The sequence below is a fragment of the Sus scrofa genome, chromosome 7, assembly GCF_054392235.1.
Source record: "Sus scrofa isolate SSC_HxYL_T2T_F1_AM1 chromosome 7, Sscrofa_HxYL_maternal_Yorkshire_Landrace_v2.0, whole genome shotgun sequence".
In the NCBI taxonomy this organism is placed as follows: domain Eukaryota; kingdom Metazoa; phylum Chordata; class Mammalia; order Artiodactyla; family Suidae; genus Sus; species Sus scrofa.
The window spans coordinates 86719697-86738620 of NC_139389.1; the positions used below are offsets into that span (position 1 = coordinate 86719697).

Sequence of the window (18924 nt, forward strand, 5' to 3'; positions counted from 1 at the left end):
TTTAGGGCCACGCCTGTGGCATATAGAAGTTCCCAGGCTAGGGGATGAATTGGAGATGCAGCTGGGGCTACACCACAGCCACAGCAATGCCAGATCTGAGCCACATCTGCAACCTACGCCATGGCTTGAGGCAATGACAGAAGGTTAACCCACTGAGCGAGGCCAGGAATCGAACCTGCATCCTCATGGGGATACTAGCTGGGTTTTTAACCTGCTGAGCCACATTAGGAATTCCAGATTTCTTTCTGACTCATGCCAAATGAGGCTGAGCTATCTGCAATGCACCAGCAGACATTTTCGTTCTTGGCTTCTCTTTGGGAATGGCCAACAAGAGACACTGGCAGTAGGTCAATGAGTAGAAGAGGAGAGTGAGGATGCTCCTCTGGCTTCCTCCTGATTGAGTCCCTGCAGGTTGGTTGTATCCCTCTACTAATGCCGCAGCTCTTATTGGTCGGCCCTCTGGTTTCTGGTAACTGCTCCTAGGTAACTGCATTGGTGTATATATATACATACATATATATATATATAATTTTTTTTGTCTTTTTGTCTTTTCTAGGGCCACTCCCGCAGCTTATGGAGGTTCCCAAGCTAGGGGTCGAATTGGAGCTGTAGCCTATGGCTTAGGCCAGAGCCACAGCAATTCGGGATCTGATCCACGTCTGCAACCTATACCACAGCTCACGGCAACGCCGGATCCTCAACCCACTGAGCAACTGAACCCACAACCTCATGGTTCCTAGTCGGATTCATTAACCACTGCACCACGAGGAGAACTCCCCTGCATCGGTGTTATTCAGCCCCAGGGATTGTGCCATCCCTTGCTGCTCTGTCTTAAGCCTGCCCACAGCTTTCCATACAATCCCTTTATTAAACTTGCCTCACTTATCCAGTGTGCCCTCTGCTTTCTTCTAAGACCCTAACATAAGACGGGGAGGGAAAGGTAAGGAAGAGAAGAGAATCTACATCTTGTACTTTTTCTTAGAATCATAGACACATGGGTTTGAAACCTAGCTAGCTATGTGATAAAGTTATTTAACTTTTCTAAATTCACTTTCCTAGACTTACCATAGGGATAATATCTACCTGACAGGGCTGGGAAGGTGAGAGAATATATGTGAAAGCAGTACCACGGTGCCAGGTGCTCAATGTAGAAATTCAATTATTACTACATATGAGTATATTCCACACGAGGGCATTTAATGCAGAAGAGAAAACAGAACAGGGTGGTGCTTCAGGGAAATTATTTCCTGTGTCAGATATTTTTATTTAGTTTTTCTTGAAGTTTGCCTTTGAAGCCAGGCATGGCAGGTGTACTCTGAGTTCAGGATTCCTGCAGAGGAGATGAAATCTTCTCAGGAATTTTCTCTCTCAGATCAAACAGCCTGAACCACTCCAGGTTCCCAGGAAAAGAGAATTTTATGGTAGCAACAGAGACAGCTCCTGGCACAGACACCAGAAGGGGTAGGAAGATACCCCCCAAGAGTCAGAAAGCAAGTTTTTATACACATTTTTCATGGTTTCTAAAGATAAATCAAACCTTAAACACTCTTTAACTCAGGTTTCCCAAGGCAGACATCTAAGATACAATCAGCTTGAAACTAGCCAGAGGAGAATAGTCCCTGTTTATGGTTTATGGAATGTCCGCAAGCAGTCTTAGCAGCGTCAGCAAGATTAATAAGTACATGACTACGTGCCCTTTCAAAAGTCAACCTCAACTGGGAGGGCCTCCGGGCTACCTACTAACCTGCCTAAGAAACACTATTACCTTCTCAATGAACCCTGCACAAGCTGGGTTTTTGAGGAGGTTGGTGTAGCTCAACTGATGGGGAGGGGAACGGGATGGACAGAAGACAAACTGAGACAGGAATGAAACGCAGGAGACCTTGACTTTGTTAAGGTCGCTGGGGCTTCCACACTGAAAATATGAGAAGAGGCAAACAGGTGAGTGGTTGAGCTCATGGGGTATAACTTCTCTTTCCCCATTTCTCCACTAAGTCTGAAATATTCCTCCATCTCATGGGTCAGGGGCTAGGCAATAGCCCTCCTGCTTCTCCTCAACTCCAGATAACCAGTTTTCCTATTTGTCCTTAGCAGTTTTTAAGAGAAGCAACACTTTGTATGAGTTACTTAAACCTCTAAGGGAGGAGAAGGAGCAGAAGGAGAAAGGATGGTCTACTGGGGAGGGGCTGGAGCCACCTCCGCAGGTGAGGAAGGCAGAAGGAAAGCCGCCAAGTTGTGAAAGACCAAGTAATCACCCCAGGCATTTATCTGGAGCCTTTCTTCCTCTTCAAACACACTGTTTCTTAATCCCTCAGCCCAAGGCAGCTGGAAAGAGACAGAGATTCAGAGAAGAGCTGGAGTGTCCCTGAAGCCACTCAGGGCTCAGCCCAAAACATAGGAACCAGGTGGAAATAGGTTCCACTTAGCCTTATCTCAAGAGTCTGTGGGAGGCTGAAAATAGGTACTAGGAGTAGAGTGGGTGTGGTTAGAATAGAAAAATAAAATCTAGATCCCCAATGTTTCTGTTTTTAAACCTCTTCTCCCTAAATGCTGAGAATTCTGGCGCTGTTTCTCAATACCTGTGCATAAAGTGGTAGTGGGTTGTTGGAACTTCAGCAATGCTCCCAAGTCTCGAGGAGCATGGCCTGCCCCTGAGAGAATGACTAGGGGCCCAGTTTCAGAAGATGAGACTGCATCCCACACTCATTCTTCCCATTCCCCACTCCACCATCTCCTGTCTGAGGCATCTCCTAGGTAATTGGGAGAAATGAAGTATAGCATGGCTGAAGGGGAAGGATAAAATGGACATTTTATTACACACAGTAGCACAAATGGGACCAGAATCAAATTCTGGAGTGATGGTCTTTATATCAATCCTGCATTTAAAAGGCACTCAACCGAAACATCCTTTTTCTCAGTCCTGCATGAGAAATGGCATCTTGTGTAGTGAGAAACTGGGATCCAGTTTGTGGGAAAGATGCCCGGTGAAAGTCACTTTGTTTCAGGGAAGAAATGTCTGAGGGTTCAAATCATTTGGGAGGCACCTCTTGGAGGTAGGGAGGTCATCTTAGGTCTATGAGAAAAGTTAGGAATCTCTCAGGCCCACAAGGCAATAAAGGCCATGAAGGCAAAACCAGCAGCTACACAGCCCCACTTAGCCAGAGGGCCTTCAGGACCTGCTAGCTCTCGGGGCAGAATTTCTAGGAAGGTGACATATAGGAAGGTGCCTGCTGCCACACCTTCTAACACAGCCTGGGCCAAGCCTTTCCCTCCTTCAGAGTCTCCTTGAAACACCACCAGCCCTAGGGCTAGGCCCAGGGGGGACATGAGAGCTAGTGACAATATGGAGAGAATGGCCCAGCATGACCCAGTGCCTATCTTTACCAGCCTCAGTCCCACACCAAACACCACGAGCCCCTTGTGAGCCAAGACAGCAAGACAGAGCTGCACGGTAGCTGCGACTGTTAGCTGCAGCCCCACTGCTAGACCTTCAAACACGGAGTGAAAGGAGAGTGAGAGCAAGAGGATGAGGGCTCGAAGGGGACTCTGTGAGGGTGAGGGTAGAGGTCCATGGCTGTGGAGTTCAAGGCCAGGAGCCATACCCCATTCTTGCTCCTCCACTGTTGATCTTCCAGCAGCCCCAGGACAGCACTGCAATACCAGTGACTCCAAAAAGAAGACAAAGAAGAAGCCTAGGGAAATGATGAGCTCTCCATAGGGATACTCCACCTAGGAACAGAAAGAGGGGCTGTGAGATGGAAGAGGAAGGGAAGAAATGCCATTGGATGGACACAGATTTGGGAGACTAAAGAGAATGGGAAGTGTGGTAATAGAACATATAAAAGGGGAATGAAGCCAAGAGTAGACATGGACATACAACAAGACGAATATCAGAGGGACTAAGGGAAACAATACAAACAGAGTTAGAAATATGGGGAAATGATGTGAAGCACGTCAAAGGGTCCAGAGAAAGAAGGGAAGTTAAGCAAGGGCTCCTTCTGGGGTCTCATAAGCCCAAAAGGATTGGGCTGTCTCCTCCTTTCCTCTGCAATGACTGAGCTGAGGAACAGAAGGGGTTCCTGGAATTCCAAAAACACTCCTTTCAAAAAGGTCTAGGTATGAAACGGAGTCACTGGTTCTCCCTACTCTCCAGAAGGGGTTGGCAGGATACTTACATTAGATGAATCAGCATCATCAGAAGAATTTCCCTTACTTTTTGTCCTGTTCTAAGGAGACAAAAATCACAAGTTAGATAAGAGAAAAAATAGCTCAGCTCCCTGTCCTATGCCTCCAGCTCCACCACTTTCCTTATTAAAACCCAATCTAACCTGTTTTTGTTTTTTGTTTGTTTTCTTTTTAGGGTTACACCCATGGCATATGGAGGTTCCCAGGCTAGGAGTTGAATCAGAGCTACAGCTGCCGGCCTACGTCACAGCCACAGCAACGTGGGATCTCAGCCATGTCTGTAACCTACACCACAGCTCATGGCAATGCCGGATTCTTAACCCACTGATCAAGGCCAGGCACCAAACCAACATCCTCATGGATGCTAGTCAGGTTCTTAACCCACTGAGCCAAAATGGGAATTCTTAGTCTGACTTTTTTCCATCATTCCACACAACAAAGAGCTGTCATCTTCCTTGTCCTTCCACCCGTGTCATTCGTGTCATTCCTTTCCCCGCTTTCTTCCTCTAGTTCTGTTCATCATTCTGACTTCACAACCATGCAGCTCAGCAACTCTGCTGCTCACCTGTATCACAAACTTCTGGATCTCTGACTCAATTCCCTCCAAGGCTTCAGCAGTCATGTGCATGAACCCTGCTCCCAGGAAAACACCTGCAGAAGTGCAGCCCAGGAGGCTGAGGATCCGGCGGTGACGACCTAATAAATAAAAAAAAGGAGTTACAATACAGTTGGCAATGAGGAGATACACACAGGTGATTAAAGGGCCACAGGCAGCACCCAATATCACAAGCTTGGGGATGGTGAGAGAATCAGAGCAAGATACCAGGAGAGGGTGAAGGGCTGAAGTCAGACTTAAATTATGGGGACAAAGATGTGGTAGGGCTGTACCTGTGGCTCTATCAGTCTGGAACCACTTGAAGCAGATGGGAATAAGACCACAGATTAGAGTGAGAACCAGCAGGGCAAACAGGCAGCCAATTTTTACTCCTAGTAGTGGCTCCATCCTTGGGGAACAGGATAAATAGAGGCCTCAGAATAAGGAATGGAGTTATACTCTTTGGAGCAAGAGGGGCGTCTTAGGTGGTCAAAGCCGGAGTATCCACTCTCCTGAGTTTCAAGGAAGCTATTGGGATCCTCTTTCTATTCCGTGTTGCCTCTTCTTGCACAGCCTTGCATAGCTGACTGAGGCCCAGCCCCAGCTTCCTGCCCATCCCCTACATGAAGGCCCCTCCCCTGGCTGACGCCTCCCAGAATTTAGAAACTGGAAACTCCAGACTCCCTGTCAGGCACAGCCTGGTGCTCTGTCTTCTCCTCTTCAATGCTATGACTAATCCAAGAGCTACGGACAGTCTTAGTTCACGCCTGGGGCTGTTCTAATCCAAAATGGGCGCCTACGGCAGCTACTTCACAGCTATTTTGTGTCGGGGACAACCTGGTCCTGTCTCACTCAGGACATTTGATCTAAACCTTCCGTACCCTCTCTACCCCACCTCAAGTCTTATAGGTTGACATGCTGATACCTGAACTGCACTCTTTCAGAGGGGATTTGGGGCCACTTGGGGTAAGGAGGAGGTGGGGCTGGAAAGTGGAGCTGCTACCACTCTGTGGGAACCTGTAGATGAGAGGACTCCCCTTTCCGGTAACCCCAGAAAAATAGCTCCAGGCGTGGAAATGTCTAGAAGAAAATTGAGATTTCTAGTATTACAACACTGATACTATTATGACTTTTGACTATGCCTGTTCCCTGATATAAATCTTAGGAGAGGGACTGAGAGTTTTAAGATGGAGAAAGTTGTTCTATCTCTGAAACAGCAAGATCTAGGGGAAAACTGAGAAATGAACCACGTAAACTGAAGGCTCCTTCCTGCCACAAGGGTGGAGATGGAAGATTCAGGCCTGAGGAGAACCAATTCTTGAGGGAAATGTGTAAGACAAACTGAGGGAGCTGAGAAAGTTGGAGGGGAAGGAGGGAGAAAAAAATAGAAGCCAAGCAGCTGCAGATTCCCCTATTCAGGTGGCCTGCATAACAATCCTGAGACCTGTTGAGCCAGTTCTCAGGGAGCTGGGGGAGGCCTTCTTCACTTCCCCAGATTATCTCCAGGACTTCCTGGGAAGTGGGGGGCTCTAGCAGAAGCCACAGTATTTTCACAGAAGAGGGCGAGCTGGAGATTTATGTGGGAAGATTGTTGCTGAAACTCAGCCTCTGTCCACCAGGCCCGAATAGAAATGCGGAGACAGAGTTTTGGATGAAAGAGAAAAAAAAAAAACAGCTTTTTTTGCTTTGCCAGGCAAAGCAGGCCATGGAAGGCTAATGCCTTAAAGATTGTTTTAATTTTTCACTGGGAAGAACTGCAGGGAGTTTTATAGCAAAAAGGAGAAAAACAGGCTTTCAGATAGGTATCAGGATTAGGGCAAACATGCATTCTTCTTTCTTTGGGGGAATCTTAGTCACTGAAGCTGGTGTCAGGAGATCTTGGCATGATCGTGGTGGTGGTCTCCTGGGTTACTGCCTAGAATAACAGTACTTGCAAAAGGGCATATCAATCAGAGATTAGAACAAACTAGGAAAGTTCCTGAAAAACATCACGTGCTAATAATCTTTAACCCACAAGCAATTGTGCTCAGGGTGCTTAATCTTTAGCTTATGAGCGATTGTGTTTAGGGTGCAATTAAGGGTGCAATTAAGCCGTGGAAGGCTAATGCCTTAAAGATTGTTTTAATTTTTCACTGGGAAGAACTGCAGGGAGTTTTATAGTAAAAAGGAGAAAAACAGGCTTTCAGATAGGTATCAGGATTAGGGCAAACATGCATTCTTCTTTCTTTGGGGGAATCTTAGTCATTGAAGCTGGTGTCAGGAGATCTTGGCATGATCGTGGTGGTGGTCTCCTGGGTTACTGCCTAGAATAACAGTACTTGCAAAAGGGCATACTGACCAGAGATTAGAACAAACTAGGAAAGTTCCTGAAAAACATCACGTGCTAATAATCTTTAACCCACAAGCAATTGTGCTCCGGGTGCTTAATCTTTAGCTTATGAGCGATTGTGTTTAGGGTGCAATTAAGCTAGGGAGAAGCACAAGGAAGGGCTCTAAGCTGTTCAGTTTTTAAGTATTCATTTCTAAAAGAGGCATAAGGAATATAACTTTTCTCTTAGATGTGTAAGTTGCCTGTGTCACTATGTGTATCCCTTGAGAGGGGACCAGGATCCTTCCCCAAGGCTGTACTATTGTTTCTTGACTGTTCCTCCCTTGGCTCTGCATCCCCTTCCTTCCCTGCTCAGCAACTGTCTGAACCTGCCCCTTGGAACTCAGGGAAGGCCAGGGAGGCTGAATGAGGCCCATTTCCTAACAACAAGAAATGGGGGACCCAGAAAGGCTTTTGTGCCCAGGAGCCCCACAGGGCCCTGCTTGGTTAGATTCCCCGTTTTCTTTGATACTCCTCAATCTTGAAGAGAACAGGTTTTGGGCAAGAAAGTGAATAAGCATTTCGGGTAGAGACGTTAATCATAAACTCAACAAAGGAACTCAGTTTTAGGTGGACTTGGTCTTAAATCCCCACTTCATTTTATCTTTCCTCAAGTTTTCCAGGGAACAGGGTGATAACTGCTCTTGCTACTTCCTGCTGAAACTGGACAGAGTCCTACCTCAACTTGGGGAATGGACACGGAAGTAGAAATATTCCAGAGGAGTTCCCATCGTGGCTCAGTGGTTAACGAATCTGACTAATATCCATGAGGATGCAGATTTGATCCCTGGCCTTGCTCAGTGGGTTAAAGATCCAGTGTTGCCGTGAGCTGTGGTGTAGGCTGCAGACTCGGCTTGGCTCCCACATGTCTGTGGCTGTGGCATAGGCTGGCAGCTACAGCTCCAATTTGACCCCTAGCCTGGGAATCTCCACATGCCATGATGCGGCCCTAAAACGCAAAAGCAAACAAACAAAAAAAGAAATATTCCAGAGTTCCAAGTCTTGGATCCAAATCTTCTACGATTAAGACTTCAATCCCTTGACCATTTTGATGCAACAGACCCAGTTAGAAGTAGGAATGACAACTGGAACTTTAATAGACAAAATAGATCTCATTCCCTGAGGAATTCAGGAGAATTAGCCAGACACCCAGTCTGGAACTTTCACTTTGGGGAGACCTTACGGGAAGCTAGTTGTCTACTTTTATCTAAGTAGGTTTTAATTTCCAATGTGGTATTAACACATACGTAACAGGAGCCACTGGCCATTACATATCTCCTTTTTTCTGCTAATGTCTGATCTAAAACAATTTCATTGTCTGAAAATTTAATAGTTACAAGAGGATACCTTGAAACCATGAGGTTGCAGCTACCAGCTGCCAGCAGACTTTTTTTTTTTTTGGTCTTTTTGCCATTTCTTGGGCCACTCCCACGGCATATGGAAGTTCCCAAGCTAGGGGTCCAATCGGAGCTGTAGCTGCCAGCCTACGCCAGAGTGATAGCAACGCAGGATCCGAGCCACGTCTGCAACCTACACCACAGCTCACGGCAACGCCAGATCCTTAACCCACTGAGCAAGGCCAGGGATCGAACCCACAACCTCATGGTTCCCAGTCGGATTCGCTAACCACGAACGCTAACCGTCGTTCCCACGACGGGAACTCCAGACATTTCTTTAAGAATGGGTGTTGGCATCCTAAGTCTGACACAGCTCAGAAAACTCAAGTTCCCAGCAATAGAAGGACTTGCCTGAAATCACAATCATAATGCCATTTAGCACTACTTTTTATAAAAAAGATTTTTATTTTTTCTATTATAGTTGATTTACAATGTTCTGTCAATTTCTGACATACAGCAAAATGACTCAGTCATACACACACACAAATACACATTCTTTTTCCTTACATTATCCTCCATCATGTTCCATTAGAAGTGACTAGATATAGTTCACTGTGCTATACAGCAGCACTTAGCATTACTTTGGATGTCTGAACCAGAGCTACTCCGTTTTGACTCTTAATAGTATTTTTCCTTAATGTTCAAGGCATATATTACTGTTAATGAATTTACTGCTTTTCTAGATACAAGGAGATACAAGAACTAGGCTCATAAAATTGTTTCCTAAAAATATCTAACTATCTGAAGATCTGTTTTGCCAGTTTTCCCAGAGCACAGAGTGCCTCACTCCTGATCTCTGCCCTGAGCTCTTACAGGGGCTGTTGAGGGTCAGCAGCTACAGTGGCTTATGATTCAGTCCATGTAGAGGCAGATGACAAGTGCCCATCTCCAGTTTGCAGGGCTCCCCCATGGTCATATATTCGACCATAGTTTTGGGTGGCATCTCACAACCATTTTGTCCCACACTGCTAGGAATGCTCATTCCCAGGTCTGGCAAAGATTTCATTGATAGGCCACTGAATGTGCTATTACTGCACTAGGCCTTATTAATAGTAGCCAAAAGTCTCTGGACCACCCATCTTACTAATCTGTTATTGTCCAGGAAAATATTCCCTCTTATTGCAACTTCCTATATCAAGAGTTACACTATTACAATCATTGATCTGGTAAACAACTATATATTTGATCAACTGTTACAAGTCATCTAGTCATAATTATTTTTTGGAGATTGTCACATATTTGGTAATACAGGAAATAATAATCTGTAATGGGCATGATATGGCTAATAACTATAAGTAAATACTTAAGCCAATAGCTTCCTGTGTCAAACCAATTTTTTGAAGATGTTGTCAGGACTAGGGAGTGGGTCACTAAAAGCAACAGAGACCTCAGAATTCAGTAGGCTAATAGCTTGGTTACTATCATTTAAAATCTGTTGCATGAATTTCCCTGTCTTCAATATGGCTGATTACAAGCTCCAATCCTACTGAAGGTACAAAAATACCTGCTAACTTTTCATACTAGCAGAATATAGCTCTCTTGAACCATTGGGCTCATACCAATGGTAGATTGATTGGGGTCATCTTTAAATTGTTACATATATGGCCTTGAGTGCAACGGAATCCTAGAGTACATTCTAGCCAACCTTGTGGAAGCCAAGGCCATAAGTTAGTACCACAAATCCACTGAGTTCCATTAGATGAGACCTAGCGAATTTCCAGTCTAATTTCCTAATGTTACTAGGCTAGGCTGATCATTCTTAGTATGATTTAATTGTTCCCAACATAGAGGAGCCTTTAAACTTAAACGGCCATAGTGTGGTGTTAATATATAAATATAAAAATATATAAATATATAACTATATAAATCTATCCTACAATTGTGGGATGTTCCCTTCTAAAAAACAGGTTACAGTTTTTGATTGAGACTAAGCTTGCTGTTCTGAGTTTGAGTGATCCTAAAAGAAAATTCTTATTTATGGTCAGGGTCAGAGCAGGTATTATTAATTGGCCAGGTGAGAAAATCCCACCCAGTAATAAAATAAATTTCTTAAGGGCTACACAGTCAGAGCCTTGGAGAGGAGAAATCCACCAAGGTAACCCAAAAGCACTAGACCTAGGTAACTGGCCACAAACTCAAGGCCTTAAGGTGGAGATCCCTATCGATCTGGCCTCTGGAGGCATCCTCCAACCCTTCACTCCCACAGGAGGCTGGCAGAGAGAAACCCCAAAACATCTGATCAAGCCTAGGGGCCCCCATGGGGCCAGCTGCCCATGAGTTGATCTCGGATGAGTCCCCAAAATTTGTGGCTGAAACTCAGCCTCTGTCTACCAGGCCCGAATAGAAATGCGGAGACAGAGTTTTGGATGAAGGAGAAAAAAAAAAACAGCTTTTTTTGCTTTGCCAGGCAAAGCAGGCCATGAAAGGCTAATGCCTTAAAGATTGTTTTAATTTTTCACTGGGAAGAACTGCAGGGAGTTTTATAGCAAAAAGGAGAAAAACAGGCTTTCAGATAGGTATCAGGATTAGGGCAAACATGCATTCTTCTTTCTTTGGGGGAATCTTAGTCACTGAAGCTGGTGTCGGGAGATCTTGGCATGATCGTGGTGGTGGTCTCCTGGGTTACTGCCTAGAATAACAGTACTTGCAAAAGGGCATACTGACCAGAGATTAGAACAAACTAGGAAAGTTCCTGAAAAACATCACGTGCTAATAATCTTTAACCCACAAGCAATTGTGCTCCGGGTGCTTAATCTTTAGCTTATGAGCGATTGTGTTTAGGGTGCAATTAAGCTAGGGAGAAGCACAAGGAAGGGCTCTAAGCTGTTCAGTTTTTAAGTATTCATTTCTAAAAGAGGCATAAGGAATATAACTTTTCTCTTAGATGTGTAAGTTGCCTGTGTCACTATGTGTATCCCTTGAGAGGGGACCAGGATCCTGCCCCAAGGCTGTACTATTGTTTCTTGACTGTTCCTCCCTTGGCTCTGCATCCCCTTCCTTCCCTGCTCAGCAACTGTCTGAACCTGCCCCTTGGAACTCAGGGAAGGCCAGGGAGGCTGAATGAGGCCCATTTCCTAACAACAAGAAATGGGGGACCCAGAAAGGCTTTTGTGCCCAGGAGCCCCACAGGGCCCTGCTTGGTTACAAAATAGGCACTGAAAATCTGACGATTCTGTTCATTATAGAATAGGCCATGGCAACAGACCTCTATACCCTTTAAGAATCACAAGATCCATTTCCAGTCTTTGAAAACTTTCTATTATTAAAACATCATGCAAACACAGATATAGAGGGGTACCAGTATTCCCATCCTGGATACCAGGTGGTTTCAGCCTTGGCAGGCATGACAGAACACACTTGTTACACATCTTTCTCAACTCTCAGGGGGATCTTGAGCAGAGGATGGAGGAAGCTCAGACGGCGTGGTCACAGGTAAAAGATCTCCCCAGGAGCTGACACGGGCACAGCGATACAAATCCCTACATAAAAGAGAGGGTCAATGAGGGCTGCAGGTTCTTGCCACCTCCCACTAATTTTGGTTACACCTTCTATACCTGCCATGTCGGCGGGCTGTGATCACAGCATGCTGCATATGCCCATCTGGACAGCACAGGTGACAATGCACGTGGCGTGGCCGTTTAAGGACAGGCTGAGTAATACGGGGCCAGCGACTTGCCTCCTCTGGATACCCTCGGGCAAGGATTACCATAGAGAACTTTTCCTCTTTTGGCTTCTTGTTCTAAGATAAGGATAAAGAGGTTTGGGAGAAAAAGTTATGGGAAAAAATTTTTTTGAACCTCATTCCTGAAGCCCTTTCATATTCACAAGTCATACACATTCAGGCACTAAAGTCTCCAAGCATTCCCTGAATTTTCCAACTCCTCCCATTTCTGATTCTTTTTCATTGTACTTTCCCAGGCTATTTTCTCCCTGTCACAATATTTCCAGAGTACATACCCAGCTGAAGGGGATAGGATGGTAAGCCTGGGAAAAGCTACAGGCCAGGGGCTTAGGGGCTGACAACTGGGGACACTGAAGTTCATGGGGACACTGTGAACACAAATAAAACACATGAGTTAAGACAAAAGAACCTCAGATCATAAAACTGAAAAGCTGAGAGTGATTGGGCCCATAAGGTTTAGGGATAAAGGAGCACAAGAGAAGAGGGTAGGGAAAGCCAGGGCAATCACTAAGAAAGAAATTGGAAAGTGACCCAAAGTAGTGGAAGGTGCCTTAGCTTTACCCTCATACTTTTCCTGGCCACAGGTGAGTTCAGTTCTTTGCATGCTGGGAAAGGTAGAAGTAATACTCACTGGGGCAAAGACAAAACCAGGTCGAGGGTCCAAAGGTGACTTTTCTTTTTCCTGAAATCAAAGGAAATCAAGAAAATAAGGCTAGGCCTGAGGGGTCTATTCTCATAACTTAATTTCTGCACTCAATAAATTGAGGACTCTTCTAACATTTAATTCTGGTAATTAACTAAGTTCTTTGAGTTAAGCTGGCTGCTTACTTCTCTAAGACTCCAAACAAAGAACTTTCACTTTGCAGCAGGAGAAAGGCAGGAACTTGGCAGATAGTATGGTGCTCTCCATTGTCAGCAACATCCACTCTCAAAAACATCCAAGACAACTAAATTTACGATTATATACTGACTTATACTATTCCAAAGACAGAACGTTCTTGGCTCAGCAGTGCCTGGGATCAGGTATCAGCAAAAAAATTTTTCAAAGGCCCAGAGAGTAGGCAAAGTCTGTTTCTTAGAAACTATTCAACTTCTATTTGTAATGTGAAAACAGCCACAGACAACAGTATACGACTATAAACACATAAATAAGCGTGGCTCAGACAAAAACAGGTGGCAGGCTGGATTTGAGCTGCAGGTGGCAGGCTGGATTTGAGTAGTAGTTTGCCAACTACTACTCTATATCATGATGACTTCGTATGTCTACCAACTTGAGAGTCATCCTCACCATTGTATGACAGAGTTCCTTCAATTTTCAAGGGAGTGCCAAGAACTGGTGAGAACAGGTGGGGGATGGAGGGTAGGATGAAAGAAGCAGAAAGAACCTTACATTAAGGACCAGGTCCCTGGCATCCATGAGAAGGGAGTGTCCAGCTTTTGTTCCATTCTCCACCAATATCTGATTACAAAAGGGGAAAATAAGAAGCCCTAAATTACATCAAAATATAAATGTCAGGAGCGCTTAAAGAGCATTCCCAGATGGAGCAGGGTCCTAAAGGAAGTGGGCATTATATATAACATGAGGATGGAGTCCCTAAAAATGGGACAAAGTGATCTATACAAGAGAAAAATGGTCAAAAATGAAGACAAGCTCCAATGGGGAGAAGGAAAAACAGAGAAACCTAGGAAGTACTTGACAACTTGAAGGGAAAAAGGTGTTTCCACTCACCAGAAAATGACTTGTTTTGCGCCACAAAGTTTGGACTATATCATTGCGGTCAGCCTTGCTGGGTAGTTCGCTTAGAGAAAAGGCTGATACCACTACATCGAATTGTACCTAGGGCACAAGACGGAAAAACCTGGCATCTTCTTCTAAGAGTACAACAAAGGTCTATTCCAGGAAATTTCTTCTGCTTTCATTTTCTAACGTTTGATGCTAGGTCTAACGTTTGATGCTAGGTTTAAAAGCTGTGACCACAGTTTTCAAATTACACACTCCACATTTACCATACTTTAAATGCTGCCACTTGCCTTGGGTGATACAGGTAGAAACTGTCTGAAAAAGACCCCTGGAACATAAGGCAGCCCAGATTCTGAACCACCTGTGGAGGAAAGCAGAGATGTGGCAACTATGAGTGTACAAGTATAAAATGAAGTGACATCCTAATAAGAAAACATGGCCCTGGGAATAAAGAAAAATGCCAGCTGAGGGTAGGATACAATAAACAACTATAAGAAAGGGCAGAAAGAATACTGGGTCACCTGTCCTATTAAGCTTAACCCACCCACAGTCCAACAAAGGCCTCCAGCACCTTCTGCTTGACCACAGTACTGGATCAGACTCACCTTTAACTTTTAACCCTCTCTACTTTTCCCCAATAAAAGACTCTTTCTAGTACTCCTTTGCTTTTTTTTTAACCCTTTTGATGTTGGAATAGCCCTTCCATATACTTTTTCCTTACCTTTCAGTAGCTTTTCTGCCAGATCCAACATGGCAGCTGAGCTGTCCACACACATGTATTCACGTAGGCTCTGGCCCCAAGTACTATGAGCAGCCCTAAGATAGCAAAAAAATAAACTGCCAGTTCTCATGACAAAGAGTCATTCCAAGAAACCTCTGTCCCCAACCCACCCTTGGAGAAATAGACTGCTATGTTAAAAATAGTTGGAAAAACTAACAATGTTATTTTCTTATTTCCTTTACTACTTCTTAAAAAAAGGCAGACTCAAAAAACTGTTTGTACACAAAAAAGTTTTGGTGATAGGTAAAACCTATGCCCTGGACTAAATTCCTTTCCCTTTTATCCTTCTAAACATGGGTCTTTTTGTCACATGACATTTCTTTAAGTTCTGCCCCTAATCCATATACCTTCTCATGCCTTGTCTGATCTGAGGAAAAAAACATTCCAGTCCCCAACTTTCCTACTCTCCCTCTGGTTCTCCATCCTCTTGATAATGGAATGGTGTAAGCATGGTTCCTAGAGCTACAACTGACAGAGACATAGAAAGATACTCACCAGGTGACAGAACCAGTACCCGAGCCAAAGTCCATTAAGGTTTGTGGCTGGAACTCTGGAAATCGAGCTTGGATCTGAAGAAATACACAACATCCCACAGTGGGGAAAGTAGATATTTAGCATCTTGGTAAATATGAGCTAGGACCACAAAAGAGAAAATGAGAATACTAATGTCTTTAAGATTCAATGTAAATGCTTTATAGAATAGAAAGCTTTTAAAACTGATTCTGGTCTAGGAGATCCATTGTGGCTCAGCAGGTTAAGAACCCAACAGTGTCCCTGAGGATGCAGGCTGGATCCCTAGCCTCCCTTAATGGGTTAAGGATCTGGCACTGCGGCAAGCTGCATTGTAGTTGCAGATGCAGCTCAGATCTGGTGTTACTATGGCTGTGGTATAGGCTAGCAGCTGCAGCTCCAATTCTACCCCTAGCCTGGGAACTTCCACATGCTGCAGGTGTGGCTACAAAAAAAAAAAAACAAAGAGTTCCTGTTGTGGCTCAGTGGTTAACGAGTCTGACTAGGAATCATGAGGTTGTGGGTTCCATTCCTGGCCTCGCTCAGTGGGTTAAGGATCCGGCGTTGCCGTGAGCTGTGGTATAGGTAGCAGACGAGGCTTAGATCCTGTGTTGCTGTGGCTGTGGTATAGGCCAGCAGCTACAGCTCCCATCAGACCCCTAGCCTGGGAACCTCCATATGCCACAGGTGCGGCCCTAGAAAAAGACAAAAAAAGGAAAAAAAGAAAAAGGAAAACAAAGAAAAAGAAAAACCAAAAAAAAACAAAGAAACTTTTTTGGGTCACAAAATCCTTTCAGAGGATAAAGAGAGTCTGTTTTTAAAAAAAAATGCACATGCAATTCCCCAAGTAACCTAATCCAGAAGATTCCTTTATAAAAAGGGATGCTAAAAGGGTTCAGGTTGAAAGTTGATGGAAATTCACCTCATGGAATGCCCTGGAGACTGCTGCAAAGCCACCATCCAGTCTTGCTGCCATATACAACAGGCTCAGTCCCTCATTGTAGCTGCCAGAAAAATCAGAATCATTCCACTGGGAAATAACCTCTACCCCATAGCTACCCTCTAGACTTTTAGGAAATGAAATCTTTGAAAACAGCTCCTCCAGTCAACACTTTCACTTCTTAACACAGAAGAGTCCTAGGGAGGCTTACAAACCAGGTCACTTATTCAAAAGCTAAAATGTTTGAAAAACATTTATGACTAAATATTACTAAAACTTTCCCAACTCTCCTTCTAAAGTCAAACTTTCCTTCTTCTGCAGCTCTTCTAGTCCCCCTTACCTCAGTTCTTGCCAATGATAGGTAGTTCTGCGCAGAGCACGCAGCACATCTCCATGAAGTTTTTCCTCCATCTGACATGAGTCTGGGGTGAGAACAAGGACTGGAAGTAAGGACCTAGGAAGAACAGGGCTCAGATCCAATATCTGAATATACTGCCTGCCTATTTCTCCCCAGTTCCCACCTGGGAAAAGCCCCGATGCTTAAGAGAAAAGCCAAAACACAGAGAAAAATTTCAAGTAAGCATAACAAACACCTGGAATATTACTCAGCCATTAAAAAGAATGAAATGCTGGCATTTTTAGCAACACAGATGGACCTAGAAATTATCATGCTAAGTGAAGTCAGTCAGACAATGAGACACCAACATCAAATGCTTTCACTGACATGTAGAATCTGAAAAAAGGACAGAATGAACTTCTTTGCAGAACAGATACTGACTGACAGACTTTGAAAAACCTAATGATTTCCAAAGGAGACAGTTCGGGGGGTGGGGGGATGCGCTGGGGTTGTGGGATGGAAATCCTATTAAGATTGGATTGTGATGATCATTGTACAACTATAAATGTAATAAATTCATCATGTAATTAAAAAGAAAAAAAGAATAACACCACCACCACCACCATCATCAAAGTGTAGCAGATAGAATTTTGCCTCTAATAGCAGTTTATTCAATTCAACCAAACCTACCCAACAGGTTTTATCTATATTAAAAAGTATAATAAAGATTTAAGGAATAGAATAAAGACAGTATTTTGTGGATTTCCTCATTTCCCCAAAACTTAATATTGTGATGTCTCCGATGTTCCTATAGGGAGGAACGGGGCTTGAAAAATCTTAAGTCTCATGATTGCATTCAGTTCAGCACTATTTTATCTACCAAGCAAATATTATGAACAAGGTACTACAGGAAGTTCAGGAAATACAAGATGAATAAAAGGCAGGTCTTTAATATGAGGGAACTCACATCATGAAAATAACTTGGCAAACTATACGTACTCTTCTTTCCCTGAAGAGTGTTTCAGTACTGAACAAGGACTTTATTTTACTTGAATAAAAACTTAGATCATCTTAAACCAATGGACTTGTAGGAAAAAAAATAAAGATCTATGTGTACCTGCAACATGGCCAGTAGAACTGGAGACCTGAAATATTATTTTATTTAGCTTAATTGAAATAATAAATATAATTATTTTATATTAAACTAATATTTACTTCCATATTGGAAAACATTAAGCATGGTTGAGACATTCTAAATATTTACTTTTTGGAAAATTTGTAAATTTTGGAAAATTTACTTTTTCAATGTTATAAAATCCAAATATTATTTTGTGTAACAATTTAACATTCTAATTGGTGTGTGCTATCAGTGGAAAATATGCCCCAGATTCTTCTCTTATCTACACAAAAAGAAATCCAAAATATTTCAATATTTGTTATTTTATTACATATTAGAGTGCTTTAAATATATAATTTTAAAAACCCCAAAGATCTAAATTTCGACAGGATACTGAAGCACTAACTGACTTTTACTCAAGCCCCAAGGGCAATCCCTGAAATTATCTTCTCTTAGTAAAGCATTATTGTAATAATTGCACTGGCCAGAAAGTCAAAATAGAAACTGCAGTATCTATTTAAGAGACTGTGAAATTATTTCTTGCACTTCAATTCCCACTACTTTTTCAACTTGGTCTACTCGTTAATTAAATACTTGAGCCCTACCTGCGTTTTCCAAGAATTTTTTCTCCAAATGTACAGCCCGTCTTTGCAACTCCTCTGGCTCTACGGGTAAATGCCGGCTCCAGAGATAATTGGTCAGTGCTTGCACCTGCTTCTCCATATTGGGCATAGAGCTCTCTACGGACCAAAATGAAAAGCGGAATCACTTACACGTAAGACCAGTCTACGTTTCTCCTCTAGCTTCCATTTCCCACCGTTACTCACCCAGCAGTAGTAATGTCGCGGCATCGACCAATGCTTGCGGCAGCCGCACGCGCGACAACTGCAGGATGCCAGGGTGCCGGCGATGGGACTTCTTCCCCAGGAAATCGGACTTGTTATCCACCTGGGAGACGCCGGGTACGAGGGCAGCGAGCGCCTGTAGGCCGGGAAAGAAAAGCTGACTGGGGGACAGAAAGGATGGTTGCCGGCACTTGCTAAGGGAGGCGTTGCCGAGAGCGCTCCTCCTCGGCGCAGAGCTGTTATCTAGATCCACAGCCTCTCCGACGGCAGGGAAAGTAATCACTCACCCGGCACCGGGGAGCAACTCCAAGGCCACGGCGCCATCCGCGTAATGTCAGCAGACACCCGGCTCCTGCTGCGGTCGCCATGGTGCCAGAGATAAACCGGAAGCGGAAATGTGGGTGCCGATAACCCGCCCTTTCACTC

General features: G+C 44.0%; 2 protein-coding genes across 6 annotated transcripts; both read right to left on the reverse strand.

The window, feature by feature from the left end:
• Positions 1 to 1176: 1176 nt before the first annotated feature.
• Positions 1177 to 5369, reverse strand: SLC39A2 (solute carrier family 39 member 2). 4 transcript variants are annotated; one of them, NM_001444968.1, is made up of 5 exons: positions 5074 to 5369; positions 4751 to 4881; positions 4176 to 4226; positions 3603 to 3729; positions 1177 to 1330 (listed from the first exon to the last, which is right to left on the reverse strand). In NM_001444968.1, the coding sequence occupies exons 1-5, from the start codon at positions 5186 to 5188 to the stop codon at positions 1263 to 1265; spliced, it is 492 nt and encodes a 163-aa protein (NP_001431897.1). In that variant the 5' UTR covers positions 5189 to 5369; the 3' UTR covers positions 1177 to 1262. The 4 variants fall into 4 exon arrangements, with proteins under 4 accessions (NP_001431897.1, XP_084822744.1, XP_005658988.1 ...); XM_084966618.1 differs by lacking the exon at positions 1177 to 1330 and having other exon boundaries at positions 2785 to 3729; positions 5074 to 5189; positions 5277 to 5369; XM_005658931.4 differs by lacking the exon at positions 1177 to 1330 and adding an exon at positions 2785 to 3073.
• A 6411-nt stretch (positions 5370 to 11780) lies between these two features.
• METTL17 (methyltransferase like 17) lies at positions 11781 to 18889 on the reverse strand. Of its 2 annotated transcripts, none has more exon segments than NM_001244326.3 (14): positions 11781 to 12024; positions 12100 to 12284; positions 12503 to 12595; positions 12859 to 12909; positions 13618 to 13686; positions 13957 to 14064; positions 14259 to 14329; positions 14690 to 14784; positions 15245 to 15318; positions 16182 to 16263; positions 16540 to 16621; positions 18259 to 18393; positions 18481 to 18634; positions 18786 to 18889. In NM_001244326.3, coding segments are annotated over 14 exon segments (1386 nt in total). In that variant the 5' UTR covers positions 18867 to 18889; the 3' UTR covers positions 11781 to 11918.
• Between the last annotated feature and the right edge of the window lie 35 nt (positions 18890 to 18924).

Coding starts and splice junctions, on each gene's coding strand:
- SLC39A2 (XM_084966618.1), bottom strand. CDS start 5,188: ATGGAGCCACTACTAGGAGTAAAAATTGGCTGCCTGTTTGCCCTGCTG. Junction 4,882..5,073: donor CCAGACTGATAGAGCCACAG/GTACAGCCCTAC, acceptor TTTATTTATTAG/GTCGTCACCGCCGGATCCTC. Junction 3,730..4,175: donor ATGATGCTGATTCATCTAAT/GTAAGTATCCTG, acceptor TTCTGTTCCTAG/GTGGAGTATCCCTATGGAGA.